Raw genomic sequence first — 21,990 nt, forward strand, 5'->3', positions numbered from 1 at the left:
TTACAGAGTGCCTGGTGTAGTATACACACTCAATAAATGTTAACTATTACGTTTGCAAAGATAAGAAAGTGCATAAGGATATGGAAAAATGTTAACTTTAAAACATGAAAAAAACAGTAATATTCAAATTTTCTAAAATCATACACAATCACAGAAGAGTGTAAAAGTATAAGCCAGTATGGGGAGGGGGAAGGGTAAACTGTGACAAAGCGAGAGAGAGGCATGGACATATATACACTACCAAATGTAAGGTAGATAGCTAGTGGGAAGCAGCCGCATAGCACAGGGAGATCAGCTTGGTGCTTTGTGACCGCCTGGAGGGGTGGGATAGGGAGGGTGGGAGGGAGGGAGATGCAAGCGGGAAGAGATATGGGAACATATGTATATATATAACTGATTCATTTTGTTGTGAAGCTGAAACTAACATACCATTGTAAAGCAATTATACTCCAATAAAGATGTTAAAATGAAAAATAAATAAATAAATAAATAAATAAAATAAAATAAAAAAGTATAAGCCAGCATGTCTAGAGAATTAACTGCCTCTCAAAAGGAAGATTATGTGTGGTTTAGTTTTTTCTTTGTATTCCTCTGCAGTTTTAAAATGTTCTACATTTAACATATTAATTTTATATTTAAAAATAATTTTAGTAGGACTCACAACAGTGTAACTGTATTAATGTAGTATATGGAAGGTTGTTTATGGAATCGTTATTTATGAATGTGTGCATGTGTGTATAACTAAGATACACGTGAGAATTGTACTGCTGATGCCCCATCTGCCACCCCTACCGCCTCACCTGTTTTCATCATTGTTTCTTTTCTAGTATAGAGGACCTTTGTTTTGAAAATACAACTTCATGTACACAATTATTTTATAAACTCACATATATAAAAAGTCAGAGAGGTATCTTCTGCTTAATATTGCTGTAAACCTAAAACTGCCCTAAAAAATAGTCTTTAAAAAAAGTCAAAGAAGGGACTTCCCTGGTGGTCCAGTGATTAGGACTCTGTGCTTTCACTGCTGGGCCCGCGTTCAATCCCTGGTTGGGGAACTAAGATCCCGCAAGCCACACTGGCACCACCAAAAAAAAAATAGTCAAAGAAATGTGAGATATACAGGGTAAGATGTGAGACCACCTCCAGTAGAGTCTTTCCTCCCACCACCTAATTACCAGCTCCTTAGGTAACTGTGCCGGTAGGTATGTCTTCTTACAGACCTTTGTGTATGCATATTCATACTTATGTATCTGTGCTTTTAAAATTACATAAATGGAAGGATATTTTTCATACTGTTCTGGGCCTTGCTTTTTTAAGTTAACAATATAAATTAGAAGTCTTCCTTTGTTCATAAAATTCTATGTCGGCATTCTTTTTAGCACCTGCAGGGTTATTCTATAGCATGGGTGGACCATAATTTATTTGACTGTATTTTCATTTAGTTTAGTTTCAATTTGCTCATAAAAACTATTCTGTTTTTGTGTTTTAAGGAATGTTCTCGTACTTATATCTTTATAGATATGTCCAATTTTTCTGTAGGATAGAGTCTTAGAAGTGAAATTGCTGCATCCAAGGGTATATGCATTTGAAATATTGATAGATGCTGCCTTGCAAAGGGTTTTATAATTTATGTAGCTACCTATAATATATGTAAATATATCTGTGTAGATATAACCCTGACTTTTGCCAACACTGCATATTGTCAATCTTTCAAAACTTTGATTCATGGGGAAAAAATGGTATCTCACCATTTAATTTCCATATTAAAGATTGAGATTGAGTATATTTTTATGTAGTAAACATTCAAATTTCTTTTTCTGAAACTTACTTTTTAAAAAATCCTTAGCTCAGGTTTCTCTTGGGTTATATTTTTACTATTGATTAATCAACTTTTAAATATTTGAATATTGTTTATGTTTTAAATATTTATTCATGTTAAATTTTTTAATACTATCTTTATCAATATGTTTTCTTTTTTGACATCACTTCAGTTTTATGCCTTTCTTAGGAAAGTCTTTATCACTCCAAATTATTAAAAAATCCTCCATTTTCTTCTAGTATTTTTGTTTAAACATTTATATCTTGAATTCATTAAAAACACATTTGTGTGTACAGTGTGTTAGGGATCTAAATTTATTGTGTTCCAAATAGGTTATCATGTACCTTGATTCTAATAGTCTGTTTCTGATTATTTGAAATGCCATGTTTACCATATGCAAAGTGCTCATAGGTACCAGAGTCTGTTTCTGGGTTTTCTAGTCTACCCTACTTTTGATCTACTTGTCTGTTTCTTTACCAACATCACACAAATTAAATTATTATCACTCTATAGGATACCGCATCTACTGGGACAAGTCATCCCTGTTTGTTTGGTTTTTTTTTCCTTCAAAATTGCCTTGAGTGTTCTCGCTTGTATTGAATTTTAGCATCAGCCTATGAACTTGAATAATTTGGTTATAATTTTTGTATGGATTACATTGAATTTATAGTTTAATTGGGAGAAACTGACATCATATTATGCATCTTTATTTAGGTAGGTCTTCTTTTTAGTGATTTTTCTTCATAGAAATCTTACACATTTCTTGTTAGATTTATTCTTTAATACTTGATATATTTTTTTCTTAGTATTGTGAACACATTTTTCTCCTCATTGGATTTTCAAATCAGTTACCCCTGGTCTATAGGAAAGACACTAATTATTTCATTTTATTCTTGTATCTTGTAGCCATCCTGATTTTTAAAAATTCATTATAATAGTTGTTATATCATTTATCTCTCATTTTCTAGGAATATTATTATATATTTAAAAAGAGTGAGAGTGCTTTACATTTTTCTTTAAAATATATAAAACTCTTATTTTTACTTTTAAATGCATTTGCTAATGCACTCTGGAATAATATTGGAGACTAGCAATGACAGTAGGAGCCTTGTCCTCCTCTTCCCTTAATTAGAAATGTGTTTAGTATTTGACTATTAAATATGAGGCTTGTTATAGATTTTTATAGACATATTTTGTCAGGTTATGGAATTTTTCTTCTTCTCCTCGATCTTCAGCAACAGGAATGGTGGTTAAATTTGTTTTCAATTGCTTTTCAGTACGTCTCAATGTGTTTATAAAGATTTTCTCTTTCTCTGTTAGTATAGTGAATTATAATAATCCTTTTTGTAATGTTGAACCATTCTTGGATGACTGGTGTGCACACTACCACACACACACACACGTACACCATTCTGTCTTTGGTTTTAGTACCAAGTTTCTGAGATAATCATTGAACCTATTGGGTGATTTTTCCATATTTTATTATGTACTTGGTAATTTATACAACGCTCCCAAAAAGCTGTTAGTTTTTTTGGCTTGTTTTCTGTTTAATTGATTTATGCTTTTATTCCTTCTGTTTAATTATTATTTTATTTTTTATTTTTTGCGAGTCTTGGGTTGGATGTTTCATTTGCTTCTGGTCTTTTTTATTTTTCAATATTGCACCTAAGTCTATTTATATTTTTGCTTTCAATAACATTTTGCTTTCAACTCTGAAGAGCATGTGTGATTTTATAGCTATTTCTAAATAGTTTGAAAATTGTTAATTTTTTCTTTCTCCCAAGAATTACTTAGAATTACTTTATTTTTACTTAAGTAGATAGAATATGGTCTGTATGATTTACTTCTTAGAATTTATTAGACTCTATTTTGTGTCCTTACATGTGGTTCATTTTACTAATGATTATGCAGGTATTTGAATAAAAATCTGTTTACTGTTTCTGGGGCCCATGGACCAATGTCTTCTCTGTATCTATTTATTTTTATGTATTTTATATATTATATAAATGTTATTATATGTTATATAAATATATATTAAACATATAAATATATAGTATGTATATTATATATTTATTTTTTGTCTTTCACTTGACAGTAACTGAAAGAAGATATACTTTATAATTTTATTTTATTTTATTTTATTATTATTTTTTGCAGTACACGGGCCTCTCACTGTTGTGGCCTCTCCTGCTGCAGAGCACAGGCTCCAGACACGCAGGCTCAGCGGCCATGGCTCACGGGCCCAGCCGCTCTGCGGCATGTGGGATCTTCCCGGACCAGGGCACGAACCCACGTCCCCTGCATCGGCAGGTGGACTCTCAACCATTGTGCCACCAGGGAAGCCCTATAATTTTAAAAAGAATGCTGTTAAAATAAAATATACACATTGGACCGTGGTCTTCAAACTCTTTTCAGAGGCTGCTTTTTTCCTGGTCGTTGGGGGAGAATGGCCACCCAGCTATAGGTCCGGCATTTTTCTTCATGCACTTGAGAACAATAGGCAGTTTTTGAGACCAGAGGGAGACATGGAGACAAAGGCAGGGAGACCTTGTTCAGATGTTTAGTACCTAGTTTTGAAAAATAGTCTCTGTCTCTAGTTTTAGTCATATCTAAGGGGTTAATAGTTAAAACTGCATTTTCTGGTATTTTATACATGGCCTAACATTTATTTGAGTTTGATGTGTTGGTATGATTTTTTGTTTTCTCCCTATAGTGAGGTCCAGGAGCCAAAGGAATCACCACCACCTCCTAAAACCTCAGCAGCTGTGCAGTTGGAGGAGCTGATGGCCCACCTGTGTGAAATGCAGACCCAGGTGAGCACAGTCCCTGCGATACAGCCTTCAGGGTCTTATCTCTGTGAACTCAGCTCTGCATTCCCCCTTGAGAAACTCTCCTAAGTCATTATTTATTTTGCCATACTAAATTTAATTCAATGGATGAACTCAAATTTGTACTATGTATTTTTTTTAAACTGAAGTATACTTGATTTACAATATGTTGTATTAGTTTCAGGGGTACAGCAAAGTGATTCAGTTGTGTGTGTGTGTGTGTGTGTGTGTGTGTGTGTGTGTGTGTGTATATAACTGATTCTTTTCCCTTATAGGTTATTACAAAATATTGAGTATAGTTCCCTGTGCTATCCAGCAGGTCCTTGTTGGTTATCTGTTTTATATATAGTAGTGTGTATATGTTAATCCCAAACTCCTAATTTACCCCCCTTTACCCCTTTACCCCTTTGGTATCCATAAGTTTGCTTTTTATGTCTGTGGGTCCATTTCTGTTTTGTATATAAGTTCATTTGTATCCGGTTTTTTTTTTTTTTTTGCGGTACGCGGGCCTCTCACTGTTGTGGCCTCTCCTGTTGCGGAGCACAGGCTCCGGACGCGCAGGCTCAGCGGCCATGGCTCACGGGCCCAGCCGCTGCGCGGCATGTGGGATCTTCCCGGACCGGGGCACGAACCCGTGTCCCCTGCATCGGCAGGCGGACTCTCAACCTCTGCACCACCAGGGCAGCCCTGTATCAGTTTTTTTAAGGTGTATTATCTGGACAAAAGATACTGTGATATGGGTTCTGATCTCAAGGGGCTTGGAGTGTGCTTGATAAAATGAGGCATAAAACTCTGTGACACCTATAGAATAAAAGAAAGATCGTTTGCCACTAAAGCTGGATAAAGTGTGGCAGGGCTGTTAAAGAGAACCCCCTGAGTGGGATGGAGGAGACCCGTGGGAAAGCTGGGTCAGGGCAAGGGAGAGCAAAGTGTGGCTTTGACAGTAGGAAGGATGAGTCCTAAACTCATACTGAGATAAAATCTGCCCCCTTGTTCTAGTCTCCAGAGCATGGGTGGCAAGCTCACTGACCTGGCAGGGAATGGAACTGACATAAATGGACCTAAGAATTTATTAAGGGAATTATCATCTAGAATTCATTCTTTTTTAAAACTATTTTATGTTGGAGTATAGTTGATTAACAGTGTTGTGTTAGTTTCAGGTGTACAACAAAGTGATTCACTTATACATATACAGGTATATATTCCTTTTCAAATTCTTTTCCCATTTAGGTTATTACAAAATATTGAGCTAGAATTCTTAAGGTAGAGAATCCATCCATTCTGAATTGGTTGGGGGATATGATATGCACCCATGAAATGACTATGAAATAATTTCAGGGCAGTGTATAAAAATGTGTGTGATTGGAAGGGCAGGAAGCTTATCTCTGTGGCTCACCTTTGGACTTCCAATGCCCAGCACTGTTCCTGATACATTATGAATAATGCATACTTATTAGAGGGACAAATGAATGAATATCAGAAACAAGGTTTCTTTAATGTCTGCAGTAAAGCTGGGTGCATTCCTCATTGCACTGTATATCTGAAAATACTAGAAAAAAAATCTTTCTACTTTTTACATACCCTTTCAAAAGTATTCTGGAATATACCAGCAAATAGCTATAGATGTAAATGTACGATGTGTAGCTATAGATACATTATTGTGTTTTTACTTAGGTACTTTCAGGCCTTTTCCATGTTAACCTTTTGAACACTACTCTCTTCAGCATTAACTAACATTATATAAGAGAGGAGGAAGGAAATGTGTCATCTGATAAGATTCTTGAAGGGAAATGAGCATTTTGGATTAGTGAGATAATGTGAGGTTATTCCAGGCAGTAAAAAGTGGATAAGTAGAGGCGTGAAGGCAGACAGTAACATCACATTCAGGAGACTGCAGGGAACCTGGCTGACTTTAAACAATGGAGGCTTTTTACTGAGGAATAAAAGATGAGATTGGAAAGGTAAAGCGAGGGCAGTGGATGGGAGACTTTGAATGTCCATCCGATGCTGCAAATTCCATGCTGGAGGGGCTTCCCTGGTGGCACGGTGGTTGAGAGTCCGCCTGCCGATACGGGGGATGCGGGTTCGTGCCCCGGTCCGGGAAGACCCCACGTGCCGGGGAGCGGCTGGGCCCGTGAGCCATGGCTGCTGAGCCTGCGCATCCGGAGCCTGTGCTCCGCAACGGGAGAGGCCACAACAGTGAGAGGCCCGCATACCGCAAAAAAAAAAAAAAAAAAAAAAAAAAAAAATTCCATGCTGGAAGCAATGGAGAATCATTGTAGTTCTCTGATCAGGAAGTATTAGATAGATGGTTGCAGTAGCCCAGTTGGAAAGGAGTTGAGAGAGATGGAATCTCAGGACAAGAGTTGACGAAGGATAAGTTGGGCAATTTGTAATTTGTTCTGTTTTGTAATTTTAGGTTTTTCCTTTGAACGTTTTATAATAACTGTTCTGGAGTTTTGCTTTAATAAATCCAATCCATCAGCAAGTCTTATCTGACAACTTCTCACTGCCTTCTCCACTGACACTGGTCCAAGTCGTTTCTAGTTTGAGTTGTTATAATGGTCTCCTGCCTAACTAGTGCGTCTAATTCCACTCTGGCTTGCCCACACCTAATTCCTCACTCGGCTACCACAAGGATCTTGTAAATCAGATTCTTTCACTCTCATGCTTGAAACAAAATGGTTCCATCACCCTTGGAATAAAACTGCAGCTTTTATCCTGAGGGCCCTATGTGGTCTTTGCCTCTTTTTCCATCATTTTTTCCTGACTCACTCCCTCTAGCCCTACTAGGTCAGCCCTACTGACGTTTTTTACTTTTCTTTTTATGTGTCAGACTGTCTCCTTCCTCTGGGCCTTCCTTCCCTCTGGAATGCTTTTCCCACAAATATCAATATTTCTAGATGTCAGTGCATCGCTCAAATATCTGCTCAGATATCACCTCCTTAGAGAGCCTTCTCTGATCACCCTCATCTAAATCAGTTTTTCCTCTCCATTCCACCCTCTCTCATTTGTCTCAATATATAACTTATATCTTATCTCCACCTGAGATATACATCATATATTTATTTCTTTAATTGCTTATTGTCTATTACCCAGAGAATGTAAACTGCATGACGGCAGACACTTGGTTGGTCTTGTACATTGTTCTATACCAAGAGCCTAGAGCAGTGACTGGCACAAACCAGGTGCCCAATAAATATTGCAAAATAAATGAATAAAAAGAAGATAAGGTTAATTGTTGACTTGTAGTCATCATTTGAGATAAAGTATCATCTTCATATATTCAATATCCTATTGCCAGAAAAGATTTGCAAACAGAGGAAGATTAGTCAGATTTCATTTGCCCTGAGGAACTTAGAATGAAAAGGAAATGAAAGCATTTTTATTGGTGTTACAATGTTAGATTCTCCCAGTGCCTTGGAGGAAGGTTAGCGAAAGACTAAGGGATCATGCAGAAGATGCCAGTGAGGATGATTCTCTTTATGGTTCTCTTCGTGATACAGGTTACAGTGAAAGCAGATACAAGCAAGAAACAGTTACCAGACAAGCAGGATCACAAGGCCTCCCTGGACTCAATGCTGGGGGGCTTGGAGCAGGAACTGCAGGACCTTGGAATTGCGACAGTGCCCAAGGGCCATTGTGTTTCCTGCTGGAAACCGATTGCTGGAAAGGTGGGATAGGCCAAGACGTTGATCCTACAGCCGTCTATGTCAGTGTGTATGTCTGTCTCCATCCCACTAAGGATTGCTCTTTCTCCTTATGTTCTAAGACAGTTTAGTAATAGTTACTGATCCCTTACAGTGCTCCGGGCACTGAACAAAGCACTTTACAAGTATTCCTTTATTTAATGGTCACATTAGCCCTTCAGGGGTCACAAGCCCTTTATAAAGATGAGGAACCCGAGGACTCAGGGTCATTAACTGACATGTCCAAGGTCTAGTAGGAGGTAGAGGTAAGATCCAAACCCAGGAGAGTCTGGCTCCTGAGTTTGAGCTCTTAACCATTTTCTTGTACTGCCTTCACCCAGAGGAACTTTCTCACTGCTCCCTCTGTTCAGACATTCTGGGTGTAAATCAATTGATTTCGATTTTTAGCTGCACTCGGCTCCGTATCATGGCCACAAACTCCTGCTCGGGCATCATCCTTCACCAAAACCATTATAAAGGGCTTTGAGACCTGATTTTGCGTGGGGTGTGAGATGAGGTGTTCAGATCAGAGGAATAAAAACTGTCATTGGCCTTCTCCTCTTCCAGGGATCCCTTCCATGCCAAGATATAGTTAGTTATCTCTTGTCCATCCCTACTATGCTCCATTTTGTTTCTCCCATCCTCTGGGGCAGTATAGTGGAAATGATCGTTTATAGGCTTTTCTCAGTGTGATCACTCAGGAAAGTTGGGCACTGTTTTACTATCCATAAAGTACGGACAAGAGACCACATGGGTAGAACCTAGGTCTAGGCCTCAGTGTTGTGTAACTCCAGGGGGAGTCGTTTACATGGAATACTGTTGGAAGAGCGCCCTCCAGAGTCGTGCCCCCTGTGGACCCTAGAGCCCCCAACTGGGCCCCCGCTTGCCAGGCTTTGTTTTGTTCTCCAGGTGATCCATGCTCTAGGGCAAGCATGGCATCCGGAGCACTTCGTCTGCGCTCACTGCAAAAAGGAAATTGGCTCCAGTCCCTTCTTTGAGCGGAATGGCTTGGCCTACTGCCCCAAGGACTACCACCACCTTTTTTCTCCACGCTGTGCTTACTGTGCTGCTCCCATCCTGGATGTAAGTAAATCGCCCTTCCCCCTGCTTTCATGTATCCTTTACTCCTCACTTAGAGCTGGGGTCATGTTTTACAGCTCCGTAGCATTTTAATCTGTCCGGTGTGTTTCTTTTCCAGAAAGTGCTGACGGCCATGAACCAAACCTGGCACCCAGAGCACTTCTTCTGCGCTCACTGTGGAGAGGTGTTTGGTGAAGAAGGTATGACCCAGGGTGGTTACAAGAAGACCAGCAGAGCTTTTCCCTGATCTGCTTTGTCAGTCCTGGTTCTTGCCTCTACCATCCAAGTGCCCATTTCAGTACCAAATGCCATCCCTCCCTACCTTTTTCCAACATTGATGAATTTTGTTTAAATTGACTTTTTAAATCAAAGAAATACAAATGCATAGTTTAAAAATGCAAATCTTACTTCAAGAGTAATATTAAAAAGAACAGTCCCTTGCTTTTCCTTTTTCCACTGCCAAATCCAGTTCTCCTCTGTAAATTTTTTAGCTTCTTCTATTATTTATTTGTATGTTTTAAATAATATATTACTATATACTGATTTTTTTCCCCCTAGTTTTAACCATTATGTATTAACTTTCTACCAGGAGAGATGAGGATTTAGAAATTTTATTACTACCCCACCTACCCCCAACATAATTCCTCCCCCATTCTCTCAGTTAAAATTAGGTCATAATTATAGGTCAGATCAGTATTCAGTGTGTATATGTTGACAGTCACATAAATATTGCTCACAGCTGAGCCACGTAACAAACTGATATAGTAGAGCATGGATTTTGGGGTTAGACTGTCTGGTTCAAATCTGGGCTGTGGTATTTATCAGCTATGTGATGTTGTTCAAGTCGTTTAACCTCTTTGTACCTCACTTTCCTCATGAGTAAAATGGGCCTAATAATAATAATAATAATAATAATAATAATGCTTACCTTCTAGGGTCATTATGAAAATTTTAAGAGACAGTATCAGTATAGCGTTTACAACAATGCCTGGCACATGGAGGCTGGTAACGATGATGATTATCATTATCATGGTGTCCTTTTCATTTACACTTGTTCTTTTCCTGAAGTTAATATTTGGACCCCTTTTTCATTAGCTTAATTTTCATTGTACTTATCAGTAATTTATCTGACAGAGCTGTGAAACCCTTCTCAAAAGGGCCAGCCACATCTGGTAATATGTCAGTTCCATGAAGATGTCTCTTCTTGGAGACATCTGTCCAGGAGGCTTTGACCCTTCTGCTCCTGCCTAAAACGGTTTCTCCTCAGGCCTGTTGAGAAGCCGTTATTCTGGGCCGCTATCTTGGGAATTATTTTTACTATTTCCCTCTATCTTTCAATACATGTTATTGCCTTTATTTTGGTGGAGCACACCTCCAGTAGCTTCTGAGAAAGAATGAATAGGAGGTAAAAGTTTTGAAATAACTTGAATATCTGAGAATATTTTGTCTACCTTAAGTTGCCCTGACATAGAATTCTAGGTGGAAACTATTGCCCTTCATCATTCTGAAGACATTGCTTCACTGTCTTCCAGCTTCCATGGTTGAGAAGTTTTTTCTTAAAATTTTGTTCTTGTTCCTGATCCTTTCTATGTGACCTGTTTTTCCCCTTTTGCAAGCTTTTTTTCCTTCTGTTTTCTGAATTTTCTTGATTTTTTTCTGACTTCTTTTCATGTTTCTTTTGAACAAATATGATTCATGCATGGAATCAGAAAGCTTCTTTATTTTTTCTGTTTCTGTCCTTTTAGAATTAACTCACTGGGAAAAGTTTTCTTCTAAATAAAGATTTGGGCAGTCCCATGTCTTTTTTTATTGTTCTTAATAAACTCTTCTAAATAGAAAATCAATTTAAGACACAAAACACAAATCTAAGTCCTTAGGTAATTCAGTCTGTGTGAGAGCTAGAGCTTTCCAACTTTAAAGTGACAGCTACTCTCTCCCCTGGTGGGGCCTTTAAGCTGCAGGAGGCCAGGGAAGGGGGTTGTGGCCTTTCATTGGTCCTTTCTTGCTTCCACTCTCATACCCATTGCTAATCTTGATAGCTGACCCCTCCAGGGTTGAAACAGGGGTGGAAGAGGTGAGACTGGAGGGCAGGAAAGTTCTAACTTGTCTAATTTGCTTTGTGCTCTCCAGGCCTGGCAGATACTTAACTCTGACTTTCTCTTTTTACTTGGATGTTTTTGTGGATTCAGTCCGGATCCAATTACAAATTCTTGGTGGCCCTTTACATGTCTTGGCTGGCCGATCTCCCCTTAGTACCTGGATCTTTGAGGATCCATTCCACAGAGACTCTTTTCTGCAGGATTTTCATTGTTCCCTCGAGGTGATCACTTAGAAATGATTATGATGGTTCCAGATGAACTCTTTCACTCATAGTTTCACATATGGACCATGGGAAACTTGCATATTTCTCTTGCAGTCAGTGGGGACGGCAGTTAATTTCAGGCGCGTCACTCTATTCAGCGGCCATAGGCCCCTTCAGCCAGATGCTCACCTGGGCTGAACCAAGTACCGTCAGCTGTACCCCGCTAATGGCAGGGGACACATACCCAGCTCTCTGAGCGATCCCATGGAGTTCCCTCTCTTGACTTGAGGGTAGCCGGAACCATACCGCATGCTTCTCGGTGGTGGTGGTGGAGCACTCATAGCACAGTTTTCTCCAAGGAAATCCCTCTCTCAACTTCCCCTTCTGTTTACCTGTTTTGCATCCTAGGTGTGAGTGAGGAGTCTTGTTACAGTGGTCTTTGGCAAATGCTGCTGACCTCTGGTTGCCCATTTTTTATTTAAGAATGAGAGGGACACTAAAATGCTAACTGGCAGCTCTGTGGGTGAGGCGGAGCGTGTTGGCTGGTGGACTCAACTGTATGGCACTCAGGTAGGGTGCTCTGGCCATTGTGCTGCGGGACCCCTGGCTAGTAATATTTTAGGTCTTTCATCTTGAATAGATTTCACCAAAGAGATATTCTCCTTTGCTGACATTACAAAAGTTAGTGAGAGAGATTGGGGGATGGGGTTTTCACCATTCGGCATGCCAACTTTTATTTAATTCTCAATTTTTAGTAGAAAGCATGACTTCTTTTCTTATGATGTCCAGTATCCCTGATCAATGAGACCCTCTGGTTTGAAATTTATAGAAATAATCACTGCATCTTATGGTAAGATGAGAGATCTGATTTTCTGACAGCTCTTCAGACTTTCAACCAATCCTGTTTTCAGCCTTGAAGACTATTTTATGCATTCAGTTCCTGAGCTCCTTTGATGTTTTGGAGCTCAGGATGGCTTGAGTTTTACTGGCACCTCCCCTCTTCAGAGATTTAGGTTTCAGCTTGTTTTTTCTTTCTGCCAAGCTACATGCCACTCTAATACCTACTTTAAATTTTGGAGAATTTTATTGATATCTCATCTGTGGCATGTCCTTTCCTTTTCTCTTTTTTCCTATGAGCCTTTCTGTTTTAAATAATTCTTTAACTATTGTGGTGATGTTTCAAGAAGGCGTGAAGATAAACCTGTGTGTTGTGCCATTCTCCTGGAGGTCGGGTCCTAAATATCAGGCAGGTTATTTTGTATATTCCTAACTATTATTCATTTAATCCCCACCAAAACTTTGAGAGAATAATTTTATCCCACATTTTACCAAGTTATAGATGGAAACACTAAGCATCAGGGAGGTAAAGTGATTTTTTTAAAGTCATGCAACTCGAAAATCAAAGAATTAGAATTTAAATTCAGGTCTCATTTCAGCAAGTTCCATGTTTTGTTCTGCACCATCATAACTGCCCCTTGACAGAGACTCAATCCCTCTTCTGCTGTTGTTGTCTCTTTACTTTCTTGGCACCGACACGGTATACTTTATTTGAAGACAGACCTGGATAGATAGCACTGGTAAAATCCATTGTCAGAGTGCTTTGTAGTAATGTGCTTGCTCACTGAAGCTTGTTCAGTGCTTTTCACAAATCATTAGGTCTTTCATTTTTAGATTGCACTTTGGTTAAGCAGCATTTTTCATTGAGATTTAATCTAAGTCATGGTCAGTTTATATTGCACTGGTAGCCTTAGAAGTCTGAGGGTTTGTTGAGTAGAACAGTCAGCAAGTGAACACTGCTCACAGATGATTATGATGTGGAAGTTGCCTGAGAGCAGAATAACAGGATGCAGACATATTTCAAGAAGAGATGTAAGTTAGATACAAAAGAAGAATACCCTGTTCATAGATGATCAGAAAGTACCATGAAGGTAGCTAGTTCTTACTGTTTTTGACTGGGACCCCTTCTAACCAGACAAGGCTGATTTGGTCATTTATGACTTTACATGACAATATGAAGCCACACTTAAAACATACTTATTGAGACAAGTGACAAAAAAGGCCATTTACTAATCAGAAGCTCCTCTTGGGTTGTATTTTTGTTTTCATCCTTTGTTTTCTGTAAATGGGTCTCCTGCCATATGGTTAGTCCATTAATTAGTCCAAGGCATCCTGCCTTGCCCCAAGTCACATAGTCACACACAAAGTTTCTGTAATGACAGCTGAACTACTGAGCCTCCTGGGAAATTCAATTCGTCTGCATTTTTGTTTCAGTTCAGAGAATTCCTCTTTAAGGTTCAGGTTTCTAAGCACATCGGGCCTTAGCATCCTCAGTGCCGATGTCTTTCCTTTTCATTGTTCATTATCCAGGCCATGCAGGTGCTCCCTAATTTCCCCTGTGGCTAAGAGCCTCACCAGAGTATCAACACCCTTCTTCTCTCTAAGGCACTTTTAATTGTTAGTGTTTCTCATCCATCCTCCAGAGGTAATTGGCCCCAGAGAGAGCCTCCAGGAAAGTTAGTGCTGAAACTTCCTCAATTTATTGGATTACTAAATGCAGGGGTATCACAGCAAGTTTGGCTGATTGCTTTTGATTCGTCGCCTGAGACTCACCTGAGTTGAAACGGAGGCTGTTACTTCTCTGCTGTCTCATTCTTGAGACCAGATACCCTGTAAATGCCTAGGTGAGAGTCATTCCTAGGTCAGTCGGAATGTCTTATAATTTTCTCAAGTAACGCCTACTTATAGGCAAGCACAGTTTTACGCCATTTGCTTTATGAAGCATCAGCGTCACCCTGGGGACTTGTCAAGAATACAAATTTTCGAGCCCCGTCCCAAACCTACTGAATCAGAAACTCTGGGTGGGGTGGGGCCCAGCAGTCAGCATATTGACAGACTCTCCAGGTGATAGATGCACGTTAGAGTTTGTGTGCCACACAAAAGCAAGAAAGATGGTGTAGGTGTTGGTTTGTTTTTCTTAAATAGCAGGACTGCCTGCTTTCAGTTTATTTCTCTATTTACTTATGTATGTATGTATGTATGTATGGTTGCGTTGGGTCTTCGTTACTGCGCGCGGGCTTTCTCTAGTTGCGGTGAGCGGGGGCTACTCTTGCTGCGGAACACAGGCTCTAGGCATGCGGGCTTCAGTAGTTGTGGCACACGGGCTCCGTAGTTGTGGCTCATGGGCTCTAGAGTGCAGGCTCCATAGTTGTGGCACAGGGGCTTAGTTGCTCTGTGGCATGTGGGATCTTCCTGGACCAGGGATTGAACCTGCGTCCCCTGCCCTGGCAGGCAGATTCTTATCCACTGTGCCACCAGGGAGCCCCCATGCCTGCTTTCAGTTTTGTATTTGATCAGACTCTAGACATTCTTCAATAAAGTGAAAAAGCGAAGTGAGCTCTTCTGTGTGTCAGGGGTAGAAAAGAATACAGGACAGCTTATAAGATTATTAGTTTACATTCTTAGATATAGAGACCTCAGAAGTCTATTAAATTGTCTGCTTTTCAAAGAAAGCGTAGTTGAACAAGGTAAGGCATATCAAGAAGTGACCGCAGATGACAGACCACTGCAGCTACATGATTTGGGCCCCAACCCTGGCTACGCCTATTGCCTGTTTGGGGTCTGGCTGCTACCGTCAAAGCGTATTTCTAGAAATAATGTTTCTTGGATGGGCTGCTTTCGAATCCACAGTGCATGTTTTGCTTACACGCTATTTTGGTGGGGCACAGTTAGAGAGCTCTCATATTTACAAAGTTATTGGGTTATGATATTTGGGCTCAGCTAATACTCTCAGTTCCCACAGAGAGGTCAAGGTCGGAATGCATTTAAGCTAGGGGTGTGACATTCCAAGTTAGGCTTTGAAGTTAGGCCTAGATTTGAATTTCAGCTCTTCCACTAACATTGGTTATACGTAATTTCTTTGAGCTTCCTTTTTCTCACTTGTAAAATGGGAGGAATGCTGTGAAGAATCTAATTTTGATTTAATACTGTAGGGAGAGCCCTCAGTTGGAACCAGTACAAAGTACTTCCCTGCACAAATGGGATTGCTAATAGTCCTCTTCATTTTAGGTAGACTCTCCTTGTAAATGCTAAAGAGAGTTTCTTCCAGAAAAGTTCACCTGTTTATACATGTTCTAGTTAATCTTGAAGTGGGGCAACCCTCTTCTGAAGCTGATGGTCTCAATTTTGCTATTGTAATATTGTTCACATGTCTGCTCATTCGTTAAATATTTATTGAGCAGCTACTACGTGTGTGTCAGTTACTATTCTAGGTACTAGGGAGACAATAACAAAAAACAAAGTTCCTGCCTTCATGGTGCATGTATGCTAGTGAGAAAGACAGACAATAATCAAACTAGCCAACTAACTAATTAACTAACTTGCTCTATGTGTCAGGAGAGGTTGTGGGGAGAGTGACAGGGTTCTGTTTGAAATAGGGTGATCTGATCAGTTGTTCTCTTAAGCAGACTCCTGAGTTAAGTGAAGAACCAAACCATCTGGGTATCTTGGGAAGTGATTTTTGAAGCAGAGGGAATACATCACTTGAATAAGTGCTTGAGGATGCATTAGTTTATTATATTTTTCTTTTTCTTAATGTAAAGACAATAAGAAGACTTTGCATAAAATTTCATTTATAATCTATTACCTTCTTAACCTAATGCAACAAAAAATTTGCCCTACCAATATTTTTCTACATTTATTAATATTTATGAATACAAAAGTTATAGTGCATCTGAAGTTCCTTTTTTTTTAACTTAAGCATTTCTCCATGTTGTTTCATAATTTTATAATAATAATTTAAATAATATCAGTTATTCCCTTAGGGCTTTCTTTATGTAAACAAATTATAATGGATTATATGCCTGAAGATGTTCATTGAAGCATTATAGTTCCAAATACTGAAAACAACTGCAATAAATGTGCTTGTAATAGTATAGTTAGATTACTTCTGGTGTCTTAGTAGTGTTGTAATGACTATCTATTTTTTTTAATTAATTTATTTATTTATTTATTTGTGGCTGCGTTGGTTCTTCGTTGCTGCACACGGGCTTTCTCTACTTGTGGCGAGCAGGGGCTACTCTTGTGGCTACCACAACTCTACTGTTGTGGTGCGCTTGGCTTCTCGTTGCGGTGGCTTCTCTTGTTGCAGAGCATGGGCTTTAGGCACATGGGCTTCAGTAGATGTAGCACACAGCTCAGTAGTTGTGGCTCACGGGCACTAGAGTGCAGGCTCAGTAGTTGTGGCGCACGGGCTTAGTTGCTCCACGGCATGTGGGATCTTCCTGGACCAGGGCTCAAACCCATGTCCCCTGCATTGGCAGGTGGATTCTTAACTACTACACCACTAGGGAAGTCCTGTAATGACTATCTTTAAACGTAGAATCTTCTTCTCTTGAATTATTTGTACGGATTAATTTCCAGGATTGAGATATTTATATATTTAAAAGAAATCTTTTTTTTTCTTAATCTTTATTGGAGTATAATTGCTTCACAATACTGTTAGTGTCTGTTGCACAACAAAGCAAATCAGCCATATGCATACACATGTCCCCATGTCCCCTCCCTCTTGAGCCTCCCTCCCATCCTCCCTATCCCACCCCTCTAGGTCATTGCAAAGCACTGAACTGATCTCCCTGTGCTATGCTGCTGCTTCCCAGCAACCAACTATTTTAAATGAGGTAGTGTATATATGTCGATGCTACTCTCACATCACCCCAGCTTCGCCCTCCCACCCCATGTCCTCAAGTCCATTATCTATGTCTACCTCTTTATTTCTGCCCTGCAACTAGGTTCATCAGTACCATTTTTTTTTTAGATTCCATATATATGTGTTAGCATACAGTATTTGTTTTTCCCTTTCTGACTTACTTCACTCTGTATGACAGACTCTAGGTCCATCCACCTCACTACAAATAACTCAATTTCGTTTCTTTTCATGGCTGAGTAATATTCCATTGTGTATATGTGCCATGTCTTCTTTATCCATTCATCTGTTGATGGGCATTTAGGTCGGTTCCATGGCCTGGCTATTGTAAATAGAGCTGCAGTGAACATTGTGGTACATGTGTCTTTTTGAATTATGATCTTCTCAGGGTATATGCCCAGTAGTGGGATTGCTGGGTCATATGGTATTTCTATTTTTAGTTTTTTAAGGAACCTCCATACTGTTTTCCACAGTGGTTGTATCAATTTACATTCCCATCAACAGTGCAAGAGGGTTCCCTTTTTACCACACCCTTTCCAGCACTTATTGTTTCTAGATTTTTTGATAATGGCTATTCTGAATGGTGAGAGGTGATATCTCATTGTCGTTTTAATTAGTGATGTTGAGCATCTTTTCATGTGCCTCTTGTCCATATGTATGTCTTCCTTGGTGAAATGTCTATTTAGATCTTCCACCCACTTTTTAACTGCATTGTTTGTTTTTTTTGATATTGAGCTTCATGAGGTGTTTGTATATTTTAGAGATTAATCCTTTGTCTGTTGTTTCATTTGCAAATATTTTCTCCCATTCTGACGGTTGTCCTTTTGTCTTGTTTATGGTTTCCTTTGCTGTGCAAAAGTTTTTAAGTTTAGTTAAGTCCCATTTGTTTATTTTTGGTTTTATTTCCGTTACTCTAGGAGGTGGGTCATAAAAGATCTTGCTGTGGTTTATGTCAAAGAGTGTTTTTCCTATGTTTTCCTCTAAGAGTTTTATAGTGTCTGGTCTTACATTTAAGTCTTCAATCCATTCGGAGTTTACTTTTGTGTATGGTGCTAGGTAGTGTTCTACATTCATTCTTTTACATGTAGCTGTCCAGTTTTCCCAGCACCACCTATTGAAGAGTCTGTCTTTTCTCCATTTTATGTTCTTGCCTCCTTTGTCATAAATTAGGTGCCCATACGTGCGTGGGTTTATCACTGGGCATTCTATCCTGTACCATTGATCTATATTTCTGTTTTTGTGCCAGTACCATTCTGTCTTGTTTACTGTAGCTTTGTGGTATAGTTTGAAGTTGGGGAGGCTGATTCCTCCAACTCCGTTTTTCTTTCTCAAGATTGCTTTGGCTATTTGGGGTCTTTTGTGTTTCCATACAAACTGTAAAATTTTTTGTTCTAATTCTGTGAAGAATGCCATTGGTAGTTTGATAGGGATTGCATTGAATCTGTAGATTGCTTTGGGTAGTATAGCCATTTTCACAATCTTAATTCTTCCAATCCAAGCGCATGATGTATTTCTCCATCTATTTATGTCATCTTTGATTTCTTTCATCAGTGTTTTATAGTTTTCTGAGTACAAGTCTTTCACCTCCTTAGGCAGGTTTATTCCTAGGTATTTTATTCTTTTTGTTGCAGTGGTAAATGGGAGTGTTTCCTTAATTTCTCATTCTGATTTTTTGTTGCTGGTGTATAGGAATGCCAGAGATTTCTGTGCATTAATTTTGTATCCTGCAACCTTACCAAATTCATTGATTAGTTCTAGTAGTTTTCTGGTGGCATCTTTAGGATTGTCTATGTATTATATTATGTCATCGGCAAGCAGTGACAGTTTTACTTCTTCTTTTCCAATTTGTATTCCTCTTATTGCTTTTTCTTCTCTGATTGCCGTGGCTAGGACTTCCAAAACTATGTTGAATTAAGAGTGGCTAGAATGGACATCCTTGTCTTGTGCCCAATCTTAGTGGAAATGCTTTCAGTTTTTCACCATTGAGAATGATGTTTGCTATGGGTTTGTTGTATATGGCCTTTATTATGTTGAAGCAGGTTCCCTCTATGCCCACTTTCTGGGGAGTTTTTATCATAAATGGGTGTTGAATTCTGTCAAAAGCTTTTTCTGCATCTATTGAGATGATCATATGGTTTTTATTCTTCAGTTTGTTAATATGGTGCATCACATTGATTGATTTGCATATATTGAAGAATCCTTGCATCCCTGGGATAAATCCCACTTGATCATGGTGTATGATCCTTTTAATGTGTTGTTGGATTCTGTTTGCTAGTATTTTGTTGAGGATTTTTGCATCTATATTCATCAGTGATATTGGTCTGTAATTTTCTTTTTTTGTAGTATCTTTGTCTGGTTTTGGTATCAGGGTGATGGTGGCCTCATAGAATGAGTTTGGGAGTGTTCCTTCCTCCACAATTTTTTGGAAGAGTTTGAGAAGGATGGCTCTTCTCTAAATGTTTGATAGAATTCACCTGTGAAGCCATCTGGTCCTGGACTTTTGTTTGTTGGAAGATTTTTAATCACAGTGTCAGTTTCATTACTTGTGATTAGTGTGTTCATATTTTCTATTTCTTCCTGGTTCAGTCTTGGAAGATTATACCTTTCTACGAATTTGTCCATTTCTTCCAAGTTGTACACTTTACTGGCATGGAGTTGCTTTTAGTAGTATCTTAGGATGCTAAGGTGTATTTCTGCGTTGTCTGTTGTAGTTTCTCCTTTTTCATTTCTAATTTTATTGATTTGAGTCCTCTCCCTCTTTTTCTTGATGAGTCTGGCTAATGGTTTATCAATTTTGTTTATCTTCTCAAAGAACCACCTTTTAGTTTCATTGATCTTTGCTATTGTTTTCTTTGTTTCTATTTCATTTATTTCTGCTCTGATCTTTATGATTTCTTTCCTACTGCTAACTTTGGGTTTTGTTTGTTCTTCTTTCTCTAGTTCCTTTAGATATAACATTAGATTGTTCATTTGACATTTTTCTTGTTTCTTGAGGTAGGCTTGTATAGCTATAAACTTCCCTCTTAGAACTGCTTTTGCTGCATCCCATAGGTTTTGGATCGTCATGTTTTCATTGTCATTTGTCTCTAGGTATTTTTTGATTTCCTCTTTGATTTCTTCAGTGATCTCTTGGTTATTTAGTAACGTATTGTTTAGCCTCAATGTGTTTGTGTTTTTTACGTTTTTTTCCCTATAATTGATTTCTAATCTCATAGCATTGTGGTCAGAAAAGATGCTTGATATGATTTCAGTTTTCTTAAATTTACTGAGCCTTGATTTGTGACCCAAGAAGTGATCTATCTTGGAGAATGTTCTGTGCGCCCTTGAGAAGAAAGTGTAACCTACTGTTTTTGGATGGAATGTCCTATAAATATCAATTAAATCTATCTGGTCTATTGTGTCATTTAAAGCTTTTGTCTCCTTATTATTCTATCTGGATGGTCTGTCCATTGGTGTAAGTGAGGTGTTAAAGTCCCCCACTATTATTGTGTTAACTGTCAATTTCCTCTTTTATTGCTGTTAGCAGTTGCCTTATGTATTGAGGTGCTCCTATGTTGGGTGCATATATATTTATAACTGATATGTCTTCTACTTGGATTGATCCCTTGATCAATATGTAGTGTCCTTGTCTCTTTTAGCATTCTTCATTTTAAAGTCTATTTTATCTGATATGAGTATTGCTATGCCATCTTTCTTTTGATTTCCATTTGCATGGAATATCTTTTTCCATCCCGTCACTTTCAGTCTGTATGTGTCCCTAGGTCTGAAGTGGGTCTCTTGTAGACAGCATATATATGGGTCTTGCTTTTGTATCCATTCAGCGAGCCTGTATCTTTTGGTTGGAGCATTTAATCCATTCACGTTTAAGGTAATTATCAATATGTATGTTCCTATCACCATTTTCTTAATTGTTTGGGTTTTGTTTTCGTATGTCCTTTTCTTCTCTTGTGTTTCCCACTTAGAGAAGTTCCTTTAGTATTTGTTGTAGAGCTGGTTTGGTGGTGCTGAATTCTCTTAGCTTTTACTTGTCTGTAAAGCTTTTGATTTCTCCATTGAATCTGAATGAGATCCTTGCCGGCTAGAGTAATCTTGGTTGTAGGTTCTTCCCTTTCATCACTTTAAGTATATCATACCACTCCCTTCTGGCTTGTAGAGTTTCTGCTGAGAAGTCAGCTGTTAACCTTATGGGAGTTCCCTTGTATGTTATTTGTCCTTTTTTCCCTTTTTCCTTTTCCTTTTCAATAATTTTTCTTTGTGTTTAATTTTTGCCAATTTGATTACTATGTGTCTTGGCATGTTTCTCCTTGGGTTTATCCTATATGGGACTCGCTGTTCTTCCTGGACTTGGGTGGCTATTTCCTTTCCCATATTAGGGAAGTTTTCGACTATAGTCTCTTCAAATATTTTCTCGGATCCTTTCTCTCTTCTCCTTCTGGGACCCCTATAATGCGAATATTGTTGCATTTAATGTTGTCCCAGAGGTCTCTTAGGCTGTCTTCATTTCTTTTCATTCTTTTTTCTGTTCCACAGCAGTGAATTCCACCATTCTGTTTTCCAGGTCACTTATCCGT

The 21,990-nt window shown here is 38.8% G+C and overlaps 1 protein-coding gene across 10 annotated transcripts in view; it reads left to right on the top strand.

Annotated features, from left to right (window-relative positions):
* The window catches only part of LPXN (leupaxin), a 43,853-nt gene that overhangs the window by 18,451 nt on the left and 3,412 nt on the right, over positions 1-21,990 (top strand). For all 10 annotated transcript variants that reach the window (XM_033413334.2, XM_033413364.2, XM_049713764.1 and 7 more), the window contains 4 exons: positions 4,533-4,632; positions 8,154-8,321; positions 9,246-9,419; positions 9,535-9,616. In XM_033413334.2, the coding sequence (XP_033269225.1) occupies positions 4,533-4,632; positions 8,154-8,321; positions 9,246-9,419; positions 9,535-9,616 (524 nt within the window). The remainder of the gene's footprint in view (positions 1-4,532; positions 4,633-8,153; positions 8,322-9,245; positions 9,420-9,534; positions 9,617-21,990) is intronic.

Source organism: Orcinus orca, chromosome 8 (genome assembly GCF_937001465.1).
Source record: "Orcinus orca chromosome 8, mOrcOrc1.1, whole genome shotgun sequence".
NCBI classification, from domain to species: Eukaryota; Metazoa; Chordata; class Mammalia; order Artiodactyla; family Delphinidae; genus Orcinus; species Orcinus orca.